General features: G+C 34.1%; 1 protein-coding gene and 1 pseudogene across 1 annotated transcript; both read right to left on the reverse strand.

Annotated features, from left to right (window-relative positions):
• Positions 1-767: 767 nt before the first annotated feature.
• On the reverse strand, positions 768-2,131 carry LOC104887200 (cytosolic sulfotransferase 13). Its single transcript, XM_057393066.1, is given in 2 exon segments — positions 768-1,418; positions 1,630-2,131. Coding segments are annotated over 2 exon segments (1,044 nt in total). The 5' UTR covers positions 2,034-2,131; the 3' UTR covers positions 768-778.
• Positions 2,132-8,141: 6,010 nt separating this feature from the next.
• LOC125495275 (40S ribosomal protein S3-1-like) lies at positions 8,142-9,029 on the reverse strand (annotated as a pseudogene).
• Between the last annotated feature and the right edge of the window lie 6,057 nt (positions 9,030-15,086).

Below are 15,086 nucleotides of genomic sequence, written 5' to 3' on the forward strand. Positions count from 1 at the left end.
GTCTCAATCATTGCCTTGACAAAACAATATATGAAAACGGCTCCCTAATTCGTCAATTGGGTTTATAACGCTTCAACTCAATCGAGCTTCTCATCAAAAGAGAAGTCGGAAATACCCTTCCAAAAGGGTATTGAGTCACAAAGGCATGTGACTCTTCCAACAGGACCCTTGGTCGTAGAATCCTATGTGACAAGGTCACTGGGATTAGTCCTGTTGCGAGTTCCTAATCTCGCTGTTACTTTGGTTCCCCGGTTGGGAAATCAGCCCTCTCCTCTCGCTCCTTTTGTCAGGTTTCCAGTGATCGTCATCCATCAGCAACCGTTTTTCACTACAGTTCGCTATCATCACATGCCTCCAGATCGGGCCGTTTTTCCCTAGCTAGTCTACGTTATTTATGTTTTTAATTTGTTATGTAAGAGTGAGTATCGCTCAGTTCAGTTTATTTGGTTGTATTAGCATTAAGATGTATTTTATAGATATCATCTCAAAACAAACAAAATAAGAATGAAAAAAAAAACATATTCAAAATATCCAACAATTTTCATGGTTTCAGTTAGCGATTGTACTAAAAGACAAAAGTTCATACTTATTGTTCATAGAAAAATCTGGGGAATTGCCTGCTCTAAGAACTCCCTAAAACTAGTGAACAATTCAAAATAGATCACAATTTCAAAACAATGAGTATAAGCTTAATGAAACAAGGTCACTTTATTAAGACCTAAAGCAAAAATAACATTTCATTAGGAGTACAATATAACTTTCAAAAGCAACAACAAAGTTACTGGTTAGGTTGATAGTATGAAGAAGAAAAACCAGCCTCATTAAGCTTTTCTTGCATTTCATCAAATCGCTTAGCCATTGAAGGAGTCAAGTAATTGGTCCAATCTCCAACCTCACCTTTCCGGAAAAAAACCTTGTTCTTAAATACAGAAAAATACTTGCCACTCTTATTGACCTCCATTTCCTTCAAACTTTTAAGGCTACAAACTTCTATGATCTCATCTATAATATTCCCTTTTTCTTCTTCCTCTGAAAATGGGTAACCCACAAATTTAGCCAACTTTTTCAGATGATCTTTTGGTTCCTTTTTCATCCCTTCATATTCTAAAAACAATACCTTTTCTGGGTTTTCTACACTCTTCTTCCAATACCCAATCACATGATCATCATAAGGCCCATATGGGAATGTCCCCTTACAATATTTATCTAAATGTTCCTCCATCATATTCATGTCCATATTTGATGTACTAATATTGTTACGTGTTTCAAGTTGCAAGAAAAATTGCCATAATGATACAAAAGTGTCTAAAGGATTTCGACAAACATAAACAATTCGAGATTTCGAGGTTTTTATGGATTCTGGCAATGATGTATATGGTAAGTGGCTAGCAAATATTCTAGGTAGTAAGTAGGGGCGGCTTTTAGCATGTTCAACATGTTCTATAGAACAGGGCCCCTTAATTGTGAGGGGCCCAAAATAGAGAAAATTCAAGTAGTAAAAAGAAAAAGTTTATCTACTTATTTGGATTATTTTTTTTCATAATATGATTATGTGAAGTATGGATGAGCTACTACATTATTGAATTTTTCAAATACGAGATCGCACAGGGCCTCTATATAGTTCGAGACGGGCCTGGTAGTAAGGGTACTTGGTCCATTTTTGCGCTACTACATAGATTCGGTTGTAGATTTTCTAGAGTGTTTTGGAAATTTTGAAGTTAGAGATGGAGGACAAGTTCATGAGGATTTTTGGTGTATAAAGGGTGTTGAGAAATATCATGAGATAAATTTGTGCGATTGACAACAGAAAAAAGGAGAGATTTTAACCATGTTGTACCAGTTTTGGGTAGGCTAGCTAAAATGATATCATTATCATGAGCTTGAAAATGGGTTTGGAATGAGATTATTCCTTTCAAAGCAAGACTTGAACACCAAAAACTCTCGTGAAATTGTAATGGCCTATCAAACCACAATGTTTGTTTTTGCAACTCGTTTTCCAATTGATCTTGATCTTGAGAATTTGAAGCTGCCATTGATCGAGATGATTAAATGAGCTATATATGTTGGAAAGAAATATTTGTACGTAAATACTACTATACTAGTGGAAGATTGATTGGAGATTATTATACTATGAAGACATATAGATATAGTACTATTGTACACTTTAATTTCCCAAAATATCTTCTTTTTGACGCTAGTTTCCAAAAAAATATTTGATTCATTATGAATTAACTGAACTTCTATTTATCGCCCCAAAAACTACTTAAAATCGCCCAAAAATCATTTTTTAGACAATTTTACCCTTCTTTCTTTTTTTCACACCACCCACCATTCCCACCACCACCTGCGACCCCCGGCTAGCTCCGGCCATCCCTGCCATCCCCTACCTCCCCAACACCACCACCTTCGCGTCACCCCAACACCACCACAATTTTTTTTAGAAAGGGCGAACGTCCGGTCAGGACGATCGCCCCATGGCAAGAACGTCTGGCCAGGACGTTCCACCCATGGCCGGAACGTTCTGGCCAGACGTTCTTGCCATGGGGCGATCGTCCTGGCCGGACGTTCGCCTTTTCTTAAAAAAAAATTCACCTCTGTTCTTGTTCGTGTTTGAAGGTTTGTACTTGCACCCTTTAACTTATTGTTGAGAAGAACATAGCCTTTTATGGATCGAAGTATATGATTATTGTCCTTGCAAAAATTCTGTTTATGGCGTACAAGTCTTGGGTTTATGACATCCATCACATTCATCTTCTTGGTTGGAGTATTAATGTCATCATGGTTAGGAGCTTCTATTCTCCAACTGGGAGAGTGGTTCATCAAGAAAATCCCCCTTATTAGCCATATATATTCTGCTTCGAAACAAATTAGTGCAGCAATATCACCAGGTATTATTATGTGAATACATTGAAAACCTCCGTATAAGAGACTTGACGTCCATCTTTGAGTTGATAAGTTGAAGACAATGGTTACTATTTCAGATCAAAATTCTATGGAGATGAAGGGTGGTGGTGGCAGGAGGTGAAGGGTGGTGGTGGTGGTGGTGGCAGTATGTGAAGGATGGTGGTTTAGAGAAAAAGAAGATGAGAGAGAAGAGGGTAAAAAATCAAAAAATATAAGTAAGGGTATAATGGATATTCATGTGAGAGTTTGGGCGATTTTAAGTACTTTATGGGCGATGTTTAACAATCTGATTATCTTCTCACCCAAAAAAGAAACAAACCACATTTATTTATGGTTTTCATTTTGTATGTTATCACGTCACTTTTGGCACTTTCCTTCTACCACATATCACATGGTCCACATTAGAGCTATCAATTTAGTTACTCGAGTCGGGTTCAGGTTGAGTTATTTCGGATTTCAGTTCATGTTCGATCATGTCGTGTCAGGTCATTAAATCAAATATGTCGGGTGCAGGTAAAGAACGGTCATAATTCGGTTAGGTCTATCTTGGTTCATTTCTTCTTTCAAGTTCGATCGAGTTCAGCGCGATCAATTTCGGGACAAGTCATCTTTCGTGATCATTTGGTGTCGGTTCGGGTTTATTGCAGGTTTGTAGCGGGTGCTTTCAGGTTCAGATCATGCGTGAGCCGGGTACTTATCTGGTCAAGACAATAGCAGTTTGGGTCGAGTTCAGGTTGGTAGTCATCGGGTTGTACCATACTTGGTATCAGGTCACTTTCGGGTTGCTTCGAGGACAGAACAAGTCATGAATTTTTCGTGGCGTTGCTTCAAATTTGTATCATTATTTTAGATTTCATTGAAAATCAATGCTTGAATAGTTCATCTAGTTATATGCCTTTTTTTAAAGTAGTGTTAGTTTATGATTTATGTTACTATGTGGTGCAACCAATGACAAGTCGAGTTTTTAACAATCAACAAGTCGGATAAAATCGGATAACATGTAGCAACAAGTCAGGTAAAATAATGTACCAGGTCGCAACATGTCTAGTAAAATCAGGTAACGGGTCGCAACAGGTCGGGTTAATGACAAGTTACATCGAGTTATAGTTTCAGGTCTTAATCCGGTCAGATGTTGAATCGGGTTTAGACCGTTTTCAGGTCGGATCGTTTCAGTTATCAGTCTTTTTTGGGAGGGTATCGATTCAGGTTCAGGTCATAGAGTATCGGGTCAAGTGCATGTATCAGTTATTATCAGGTCGGGCTACATGTGACCTGTTTTGCCAAAATTTTAGGTGCAAGTCAGTTACAGGTCATTATAAATTCAGATCGAGTTATCAGATCAAATCATTTTTTTACAGCTGTAGTCCACATCATGAATTCATGATCATCGATTTCAACTTCCATCTTCCAAGTAGGGTTAAATATAATTTTTTACCCCTAGATGATTTTGAAACGAGAACCCCATAATTAATGGAGTATTTAAAGAAAGGCTAGTGCACAATCATCTGAAGAGGAAGGGAGTAATGAGAGAGGTATGATAAACATCTATCGGGTAGAAATATCTAACATGATTTTTCGTATAACAAATATTGCTTTTATATATACGAATATTGTTTGTGTACATAACAAATATTGCTTGTGTTGGCTTCCTCTTATTTATTATACGAAATACAAACAATATTTGTTCTATACACAATCAATATTTGTTACACGGAAAATTGTGTTAGATAAATCTACCCGTTAGAGATTTATCAAACCTCGTAATAAGATAGACATTGTTGTGTTGTGGAGTTGGAGGAGGAAATGTGGTCGGATAATTATTGTTTTTATTAGTATAATCTATATCATTTTTAGTTAAGTGTATGTCATTTGAGGTGGAGAGTATATCATTTGAGGTGCGTGTTTCATGTTTTGAGTCAACTGTCATTTTTGTTCACATTTGTGTCATTATTTGCATAGTCCATTGTTGCAATTTATGTCATATATGGTGCTTTATTTGAGTACACTGTCATTCTTTTGCTCGTGTCATATTTGTTTATACCTATATCATTGTTAGTGTAATCTATGTCATGCCATTTTTGTTGTAGTATGTGTCATTATGTGTGCGTTTATAGCTGTTATATTAGTTCGCATATGTGAAATTTTGTTACACAATAAGTATATGACGTAATATATTGTCTACTTATAATTATTGGGGTTATTTGTTAATATAGTAGGGGAGATAATTGGTTAAGCTATTTGTGTCCCCTTGTTGGGATTTACTTATCTTAAAGGTTATTTATAATTTTTTGGGGTTACTGATATAAAGTGAATTGGTTACTTATGTCCTAATATGGTGAGTTTATCTTTTAAAAGTGCAGCCACATAGTTATTGAATGTGTAGCCAATTGCAGAGAAGACTTGCTGTAAAAGAAGTAATTGAAATCGTTATATAACGAAGTAATTGAGATAAATCGTCATATTCATATACATAGAATATTTGTTCTAAATTTTTCTTAACAAGTATGATAAAATGTTGAGTTTTTTGTCAGAAACAACCTTTTATAAGTGTCATTTTGTCAGAAACAACCTTATAAATTTTTTTTTGTCAAAAACAACCTTTAAACTCAATTTTTTTGTAAAATCAGACCTGGTGCCTATTTTCCGGCATTGACCAAGATTTTCCGGCCTTGACTTTATTTTTACCCCTCCTCCCTTTCTATTATTTTACTTGGTATTAACTTTCCCTCCAATTTCATTCTTATAACCCACCCTATTTCAAAACCAACCCACCCTATTTTCTCTCTCCTCTCTTTGCAACCTACAATTTCATTCCTAGCAAAAGATTCTTTCTTCCTCATTAATGGCTTCTTCCTCAGCTTCTCAAGGTCATGATTTAGCCTATTCTTTTCATGCTCCACACAAACCAGCCTTGCCTTGATGATGTTGTTATCAGTGGCTAACCTATGCTTCTTTGCAACAAGCACATTTATGACTTCTCTTTGCCAATCAGTTTGGCCCTCATCAACCCAGTCAAACGTTTTACACCCCCTTTGACCTGTTTCATGGTTGTAAAATTTGCAAGCTCTAAACTTTCTACCTGGGTTATCATGAGTCCATGATGTCCTTGTTGCAACTGCAAATCCACAACCGCATTTCACCATAGCACTACAACAAAGAAAACAACAGATTAAGTTCAAAGGAATGTCCTAATTCAATTGATAAGATAAGCCCTAATTCAATTCAAAAGATAACCCTAAATGTTATGAACAAGAAGAAATTAATTGAGATGAAAAATCATAAACTTACCAGTTGAAGAACCCTAAAATAGAGCACACCAGATTTAGAGATTTTGGTTGGGGAATTTGCGAATTTGGGGTTAATGAGGAAGAGAGAGAAGAAGTAGTTATATAAGGGTGGGTTCTAAGAATGAAATTGGAGGGAAAGTTAACACCAAATAAAATAAAAGAGAGGGAGGGGGGTAAAAATAAAGTCAAGGCCAGAAAATCTCAGTCAATGCCGAAAAATAGGCACCAGGTATGATTTTACAAAAAAAATTGAGTTTAAAGGTTGTTTTTGACAAAAAAAAATTTATAAGGTTGTTTCTGACAAAATGACACTTATAAAAGGTTGTTTCTGACAAAAAACTCTAAAATGTTTGTAGTTCAAAAAAATAATACTTGAAGACAAGTTTATCTCAATAATGGAACGACCTAGGGATATGTTTGTTGGAAGAAAATTATCATCCATAAAAAATAATTTTCGATAAGGAAAAACATAATTGTATAACAAATTTCCTTTTATTTAATTTCTTTCATGAAAAGTTACAAAGTCAAGGAAGAATAGATATGAAAGGGGATGAGTGGGTGGGTGGGTGGGAGGAAGAAAGGAGGAAAGTGAAGATTTTGGAGTAATATATGGCTTCCTTGCTTTGAGATCTATTTTCCACCACTTGAAAAACTATTTTCTATTCTTTATAAAACAAAAAATAGAAAAATAGAAAAAATCAAGAAAAAGTATTGGGTCAGACCGTCTTACGTATTGTTTACTGTCAGACGGGCTGAGCCCAATACATCTTCTCTCTCGCAAGTCGCAACAACACCACTCTCTGCTTCACTTTCCTCACTCGCTTTTTCTTCCCATACGATGACGTCTCCTACAAACTCAAATCAAATCAAAATTAGGGATTTTTTTTTTCAATTTCACAAAATCAACCTTTTTTTTTACAATTTCAACTGTTCCCGAAGAAATCGATTTCGAGGATGAATAAAAATTACCCGAACAGTGACTTTGTGAGTTTCTGGCAACGGAATTCCTCCATTGGGATTGACGATGTGGTACTTTCCAACGGTCATGGAATTAGTCCTGATGTCCTTGGATATGCATTTTGTTTGGTCTGATAGAAGATCAAATCGTAGACATTGAGAAAGATTTAGCAAAAACCCTAGAATTAGGATAATGCACTTTCCTCTTTTTCTGTATCTCATACAAACTAATTTCTCTCCCTTTTGATTGTCTGAGTTTGGTGTGAATGTTGTGATCTGAAGTAGGAATGAATTTGCTTTGAAGTAGGAATGAAGATTTGAAAGATGATGGTGGTGTCTGGTGTGTTTGGTATGGTTTGGAGTTTGCTCTCTGTTATGCAACTTGTTTCATTTAGAACTTAATTTTTTGCATTTACTTAAGTTTTGCTTTCAGTTAGTTTTTTTTTGTTTTAGTTAGTTGTTAAATGAAAGAATAAGAAAACTAACTGAAACGATAATATAAGTAACTGAAAACTAATAAAACACGTAAATGAAACAATAAGATAAGTAACTGAACTTAAAAGACATCCAACTGAAATAAAAAAGATCAACTCAAAAAAAATTAAAACCAACTGAACAAAATTTGAAAGATGATGGCGGTGTCTGGTGTGTTTGGTATGGTTTGGAGTTTGCTCTCTGTTATGCAACTTGTTTCATTTAGAACTTAAATTTTTTGCAACTAATAAAACACGTAAATGAAACAATAAGATAAGTAACTGAACTTAAAGACATCCAACTGAAATAAAAAAGATCAACTCAAAAAAAAATTAAAACCAACTGAACAAAAATTGAAACCAACTCAAAAAAAATTAAAACCAACTTAACAAAAATTGAAACCAACTGAAAAAAATTGAAACCAACTAAATAAAAATTGAAACCAACTGAAAAAAAAAAAATTGAAACCAACTAAAAGTCGTCCGACCAAATATTATGGTCAGACGTGTATGTAAACTAGCCTAATAGATCTCCTTACGCGACAGGAATTGGAATAGGCTCTACAAGCTCAGCTTCTTTGTCATCCTTTGGTGGGTGGATGGTAACAACATCAGGGATTGGCTTTTGGGGTCCCATCTTTCCTTTAGGATCCCAGTCGAGCATGATCTTAACCTTGATACCAACCACTCCCTGCATACAAAACCAGATAAGGAACATCATTCAGGATCAATCATGAAATATAGATCGATGAGATTCTGCGTGAAACACATACACATACCGTCTGAGAAGGACATGACGAATAGCTGAATCAATGTACTCAACAACAGGTTGACCAGAAGAGATCATATAACCATCCTTGAACTTCATGGATTTTGCACGCTGTGCCCTCAGTTTACCGCTAACAATCACCTCACAACCCTTTGCTCCACTTTCCATGACGAACCTGAGAACACCATAGCAAGCCCTACGAACAGCGAGACCACCAAGAAGCTTGTAACGAAGAGATTCACACTGAGCAATAGCGCAAAGACCTCTGTTGTTAACCTTCTCAGCATACAATTCAACAGTGTCTTCTGGAAACTTGAACCTTTTCTGCACAATCCAAGTCAGCTCCCTAATTCTCCTTCCTTTCTCACCTACAACATTCTGAGTGCGAGTAGCGCGGATGATGATCTCAGTACGCATAGGATGATAGGAGTAACCCTAACTTCAACACCAGAGTAACCATCTTCACCAAGTTCTCGTGTGAAAACTTCATTCAATTCAGCGTTAAAAACTCCATCAGCGACCAACTTTCGCTTCTTGCTCATCTGAGTCGCCATCATTGCAGAGATCTGAGGAGAGAGAAAGTGAGAGAGGGAGAGAAAACAAGCGAGAAGATGAAACCCTAGAAAACTAAAACCCTAATTTTTTGAGACCAATCAAATTGACTTATATCTATGAATATAATCTTTTCTTATATATTAGGAAAATTTTCTAATGATTCTATACCTATAAGACCCCATATAAATATGTTTATTTCTTATATCTATATATTGGAAAATTTTCAAGAAGAGTCTACTTAATTCTAATTAGTGCCAAGATTCCTAATAAGAACATCAATAAGGAACGAAGAGAATAATTTTTCCCAAATCCTAGAAGATAAAATCTATCCCTTTCGTATGGCTATTGGAGATCTTATATTTATTTTTTTGAGGGAGATCTTATATTCGTTCATCTTCTTTTCGCTATATGATTTTTATAATTGACAATTATATTTAAAATATTAATTTTCTCAGATATAAAGTTAGAGGATAAGTAGATTATCCCTCATACTTTTATCGATTAGTAGTTGTGTTCATTCTACTATTACATGTAAAAATATATAAGTATAATATAAACATAACACTTTTCCATTTTTCTTTCTCCTAACATTAACTCAAGCCAAAAAAAATTAATGACCATTTATCATTTGAAAAGTTTGTAGTCCCAATTTCATCAATTGTTGAACTTAAGCCCACTAAGTTCTAAATAATAGAAATTGACCCCTTATATTTTATTCAATTCTCAATATTATCCACCCCTTTTTTAATGAATTATCAAAAGCGTTTATATTCTTTTTCGTTATATTGAAAAAAATAATTTGTTTCAATTATATAATTGCAATACATTTAAACACTTTTTTTTTACTGTTATATACATATAAAAAAAGTACACAAATCACTTTTCCATTTGTATTTTTCCCTTCTAAAATATACTCTGAACCACTCGGAACTTTACTCCCTCTTTTGCACCAAAAAGTAATTATTAACTCTGACCCAATAAATTTCATGGTCATTTTTCATATCCTCTCTCCCCATTCACATTTGCATTTATATATGAATTCTAAGTTTAATATCTTTAACAAAGTACATATTGAAAAAAGTGTGTAAGAAGGTAATAACAAAAAAAGTTCTTTTTAGTTTGATATGCAAAAATTCATTCTTTGCAAAAATGATTGATGTTTTGCCAAAAAAATCATTGATCTGATTGCGATTTTTTAACTTGCATCTTAGAGGGTAAAATAGAAAAGAAAATCAGAATAATTAATATGAATTCCATAATTATGGTGATGAGTGATGACTCATATGTATCAATAGTATGATGTATTGACTTATTTATCCTCATTTATATTATTTATTTTAATAATCTGAAAATTTCCTCGTTCTAGATACAATATTTAATTTATATTCCTAGTCATAAATTTTTTAACAAATAAAGATAACACATGTATTATAAATCTATATTATAACTGAATGACTATAGTATATCATTTATAAGTTATTTCTAAATTAAGCTCGTTATTCTTTCTTATAAATTTGTAAAACTTTTTGTCTTGCAATCAGCGAAGCTTGTTTCTTATCGAAATAATGAACACTCACAAAACTTGTTTCTTGAGAAAGTGTGAAACAATCTATAGGGAACATTATATAGTAGTAAATAAAATGATTATTTTACGTTAGATACTTTCACTGAAGGTCTTATATAACTTGGTAGCATTGAGATCTTTCCTGATGCTATCATATTTTGTTCGATACAATCTTCTCCGACTATAATTAAAAAAAAGTATATTTTAATTTGTTATTAAGGCTATGTTCTATTCATTTTTTTGCTTATAATCTAAAGCAAAACAGCCAACTGGATTGCAAATGTCGGCCACTTAGTCGATTCAGCTTTTCACATTACTCCTTGTAACAATTCCTCCCTTCATGATATCCTTGTAAACGATGCCTTAGGAGTTCCCCTCGTGAGGAGGGTCTCCTAAGCTCTCTTTTTTCCTTATCTTATATATAAAAAAAAACTAAACTTATCTATACTTATATGTACTAACTAAAATTTGGTATAAAAACTTTGTAAAACAACTCTTAAATCACTTTGTTGGTTCTTCTATTAAGTCTCCTAGAACCATTTATTAAAATGTTTCCCATTTACTAAAAACTTTTATTTACTTTTTCCCACTATTTGAATTGCTCTTTCACCTTCCATTTTCAACCTTTGAGTTTTTATGTCCTTGAACCAACTCAAATCCATTCTATCCAATTCCCTCAAAAAATAACATCAATGCGATTCAAAGTTAAACCATAATCTAAGGGCCCGTTCGGTATTACTATGGTTTTCTGTTTTTTGGTTTTTTGATTTTCAAAGTCATGTCATGTATGTCCTATAATGAATAAAAAATTAGTCAAATTTATTAGAAACATGATGATTTTGAAAACTGACAACTAAAAAGTGAAAGCCACTTTTCCTGATTTCCTGTTTTTGGTTTTTAGTTTCCAAAAAAACAGAAAACTGAAAATAAAGTACAATAACGAACTGGCCCTAAAATATTGGAATTTGTTTTCAAAAGTATCATATTAGTTAATGTCAAACTTGGGAAGCAATGTCCAAATAAAACCCCCAAACATAATTATTTTCTTCATTGCCTTGTTTCGGTGAACATTTAGTGTTAAGACTAGAGGTGATCATGGGCCGGGCCGGGCCGCGGTAAAAAATTTTTGCTCATTGGTCGGGCCGGGCCGGGCCTAAATTCGGGCCGAATTTTTGTGTCGAAAGCCCGCTATTTCAGGCCTAAATTAGCGGGCTTTTGCGGGCCAATTAAAATAGACTAAAAAGTCGTTTTTGGCCTGCCCAAAGCCAAAAAAATACGGGCGGGTTGGGCCAGTCCCGGCCCGCGGGCCGAAAAATTCTGCCCAAAAACGGGCCGGGCCGGGCCCGCAGGCCGGGCCAAAATGATCACCTCTAGTTAAGACCTTTAAGGGACGCAAATTTTGAAAAGTCGGTCGAGTTGAGTATTTATAAGTCATTTTTTTTAAGCTCATGAAAAAGTCTCATGAGCTACTGCTTTGTTTTGTTTTGTTTTGTTTGGTAGAGCCTCCTTTTATAATTACTTAATTTAAATACCTGTAAGTCATTTGTAGTTTTAATCTTTTGGTTTCTTTTAACTTTTAATTTTCAAACTTTTCATAAACGTGTTGAAGGTTAGTGACTGAGTTATTTGTCTTTAGTCATTTATTAAGTTAATTGTCTCTTAATCTTCTTCTTTACTACTTGTCCTTCTCTTCTACCCATTATCTAATTCCCATTCCAGAATTATGTAAGCCACCAATAATAAAATAAAAAATAACCTCCTTAATCCATGAAATGTTGAGAATACTTGAGGTAAGAAACATCCAACTCATATTACAAACATGTTGAAAGGAAAAAAAAACAAACAGGTTGAAAGGGATCGTTTAACCAAGGATGTCTTGGCCTAGTGGTTAAGATTGAGGTGCTGTGAATGATAGGTCATAGGTTCGATTCCCCCTCCCCTTCTTTATACTTTGTACCGCCTTCGTGGCTCATATGGATCAAAAAAAAAAAAAAACAGGTTGAAAGGAATCGTTTTCAAATTCTCTACAATTCTTCAAATATTGCGAAAGACTCTTGCATGACAGGGAGAAACCTAAAAAGGAATGAAAAGCAAGAAACTTTTATACATGCCTATTATTTCTTACATCTGTTTTATCGTTGGGATGAAACAAATTTTGGCATTGGAAATTAGTGATAAAGTGAATGAATACCAGATAATTAACCGCATAGGTAACTTTCATCTTTTTGTTTTTTTTTTGTATTGTATGTCGATATAATTTATAGATATTCTGTTATAAATTAGAGTTAATTGGATGGTGGTTGATTTGGAATTTTTTTTTAGAAAGAGTATGCCACTCTGCTTTTTTTATGTTGAAAAAGAGAAAAAAAATTACAATCCGTAATATACTTTGGTAAAAGATATTAATATGAATATTTAGATTGGTAACAAATATAAAATTGTCAATATATCGAAGATTAAAATTCAAATTCATAATAAGAAACCTACCAAAAACAAATCATTGAAAAAACTTGACGTATCCTATCTACATAAAACTACATAAAACATAAACAAAGTTTATGATTTTCTATGCATCATAAAACATTGAAAAACTCTTGTAGAACTTGAAGGAACCATAACAAAGTTGAACGAAATTGAAAAGGTATTTTAAGCGGTTGAGTGATCATATATAAATTTGGACGATAAACATTGATGTATGAGTTGTGAATTTCAGTTTTTCATGTATTTATAGTGTGGAGAGTATTTAGGAGTTTGTAAAGCATATTCAATGGAATATACTGAAAGTAGATTTGCCATGTATTTATGAGATATTATTAATGCAAATTAGGAAAGTGTAGCCTTAACGGCAATTAATAAAAAATCGCATGATTTCATATCCTCTGTGCAATTCATATAGTATATCATACCATTGACTTTCAAATACTGAATGCTTAAGTTAAGGATTCAAAAAATTTATTTTCTTATTAAAATAATTTTAATTGATTCAATTACTCATTTTTTTGGCAAGTATCTTATGGCACATGCCAAAGATAGAAAACCAAAGCGACACGTCAGCATAAGCTATCGATATACGTACACGTGGCAGTGTTGTTTATGAGCAAGCTTGACAATTAGGCAAATTAAATATAAGCTTGACACGTAGGCAAATTTTTCTAAGTTTATATATATATATAGATGGGTATCATTTTATAAAGGGGAAAAAAAAATATGAATTTTGGTTTTTTTTTTGTTTGAAATAGGGATTTTCTGGGAATTTCGTGAAAATTTCCACGAAATTTCCCAAAAATACACCGCAACAGCTGCGTGGCAGCTTGCCACTGGCTGACTGTGTGTTATTCTTCCCCCTTTTTCTTCAGTGCACGGTGATGAGTTTGTTCACCATGTGAACAATGACATATTTTGTCATTTGGTGAACAATCTTTTATGGATCCAAGTTTTTTTTTTTGTTCAATCCCAAATTTCAGATTTTAGTGATAGATGGGAATTACACTGGCTGGCAGCTTGCCTTTTACAACCCGGGAATTACTGATTGACTTCTTATAGTTACAACAACATGAAAGCAAAGCCACATCTCGTCATTTAATTTATACAAAACAAAGACAATAACACGCCATTGTTTTTCAGCAAAAGCTCCCAACTTCACATCCTCGCCCACAACTCAGCAATGGTAGCAAGCTTCCTGTGAAATCCATTGGTTGACCAACTCTCAGGAAATAGAACTGAACATGGTTCAAGCCTGACCAAAATACGAGGCTAGGGGAATTCAGCTCGCTCGGGTCTAAAGCTAATGTAGTCTAAATTGACTATACGGTATAGGGGTTTTCTGTAGTTTGGGGGAAAGTGGTGAACATTTTAATGATTTTACAGAAAAGTTTTGATTTATTTTCGCAAGTTCAAAGAAAATCTATCATCTTTCCCCAAAGGACAGTGTAATATGATATGAGGGGTGTTCATTCGGATATCCGATCCGATCCGAAATTTCGGATCGGGAAAATGGGGATTAGAATCCGTCCGAAAAAATCGGATATCCGAAATTTCAGATTGGATATCCAAAACCTAAAAAATCGAATTTTTCAAAGGAAAAGTTCACGAAATAAGTTTCGGATCGGATCGGATCATTGGACATTTCGGATGTCCGGCCTTAAAAACAGATATTTCAGATCGAATAACCAAAAAATTCCCATGTTTCGGTTATCTGAAAATGAAAATGTCAGATCCGTATCCGATCCGAAAACTAAAAAAACCGGAGCGGATATCTGAAAACCCGATTCGGGTATTTGTGAAAAAATATTTCAGATTGGGAAAAATGTAATCCGAAAAAATCGGATATCCGAAAGCAAAAAAATTGAATTTTCAAAGAAAAAGTTCGTAAAATAAGTTTCGAATCGGATCATCGGATATTTCAGATATCCGACCTTAAAACGGATGTTTTGGATATTTCGTATCGGATGTCCGAAAATGAAAATTTCAGTTCCATATCCGATCTAAAAACCCGGATCGGGTATTTATGAAAATGTGATTTGAACTTGATTCGAAAAAATAGAATATTCGAAAACCAAAAAATTGATTGTTTGAAA

The sequence above is a fragment of the Beta vulgaris genome, chromosome 2 (genome assembly GCF_026745355.1).
Source record: "Beta vulgaris subsp. vulgaris cultivar EL10 chromosome 2, EL10.2, whole genome shotgun sequence".
Lineage (NCBI taxonomy): Eukaryota > Viridiplantae > Streptophyta > Magnoliopsida > Caryophyllales > Amaranthaceae > Beta > Beta vulgaris.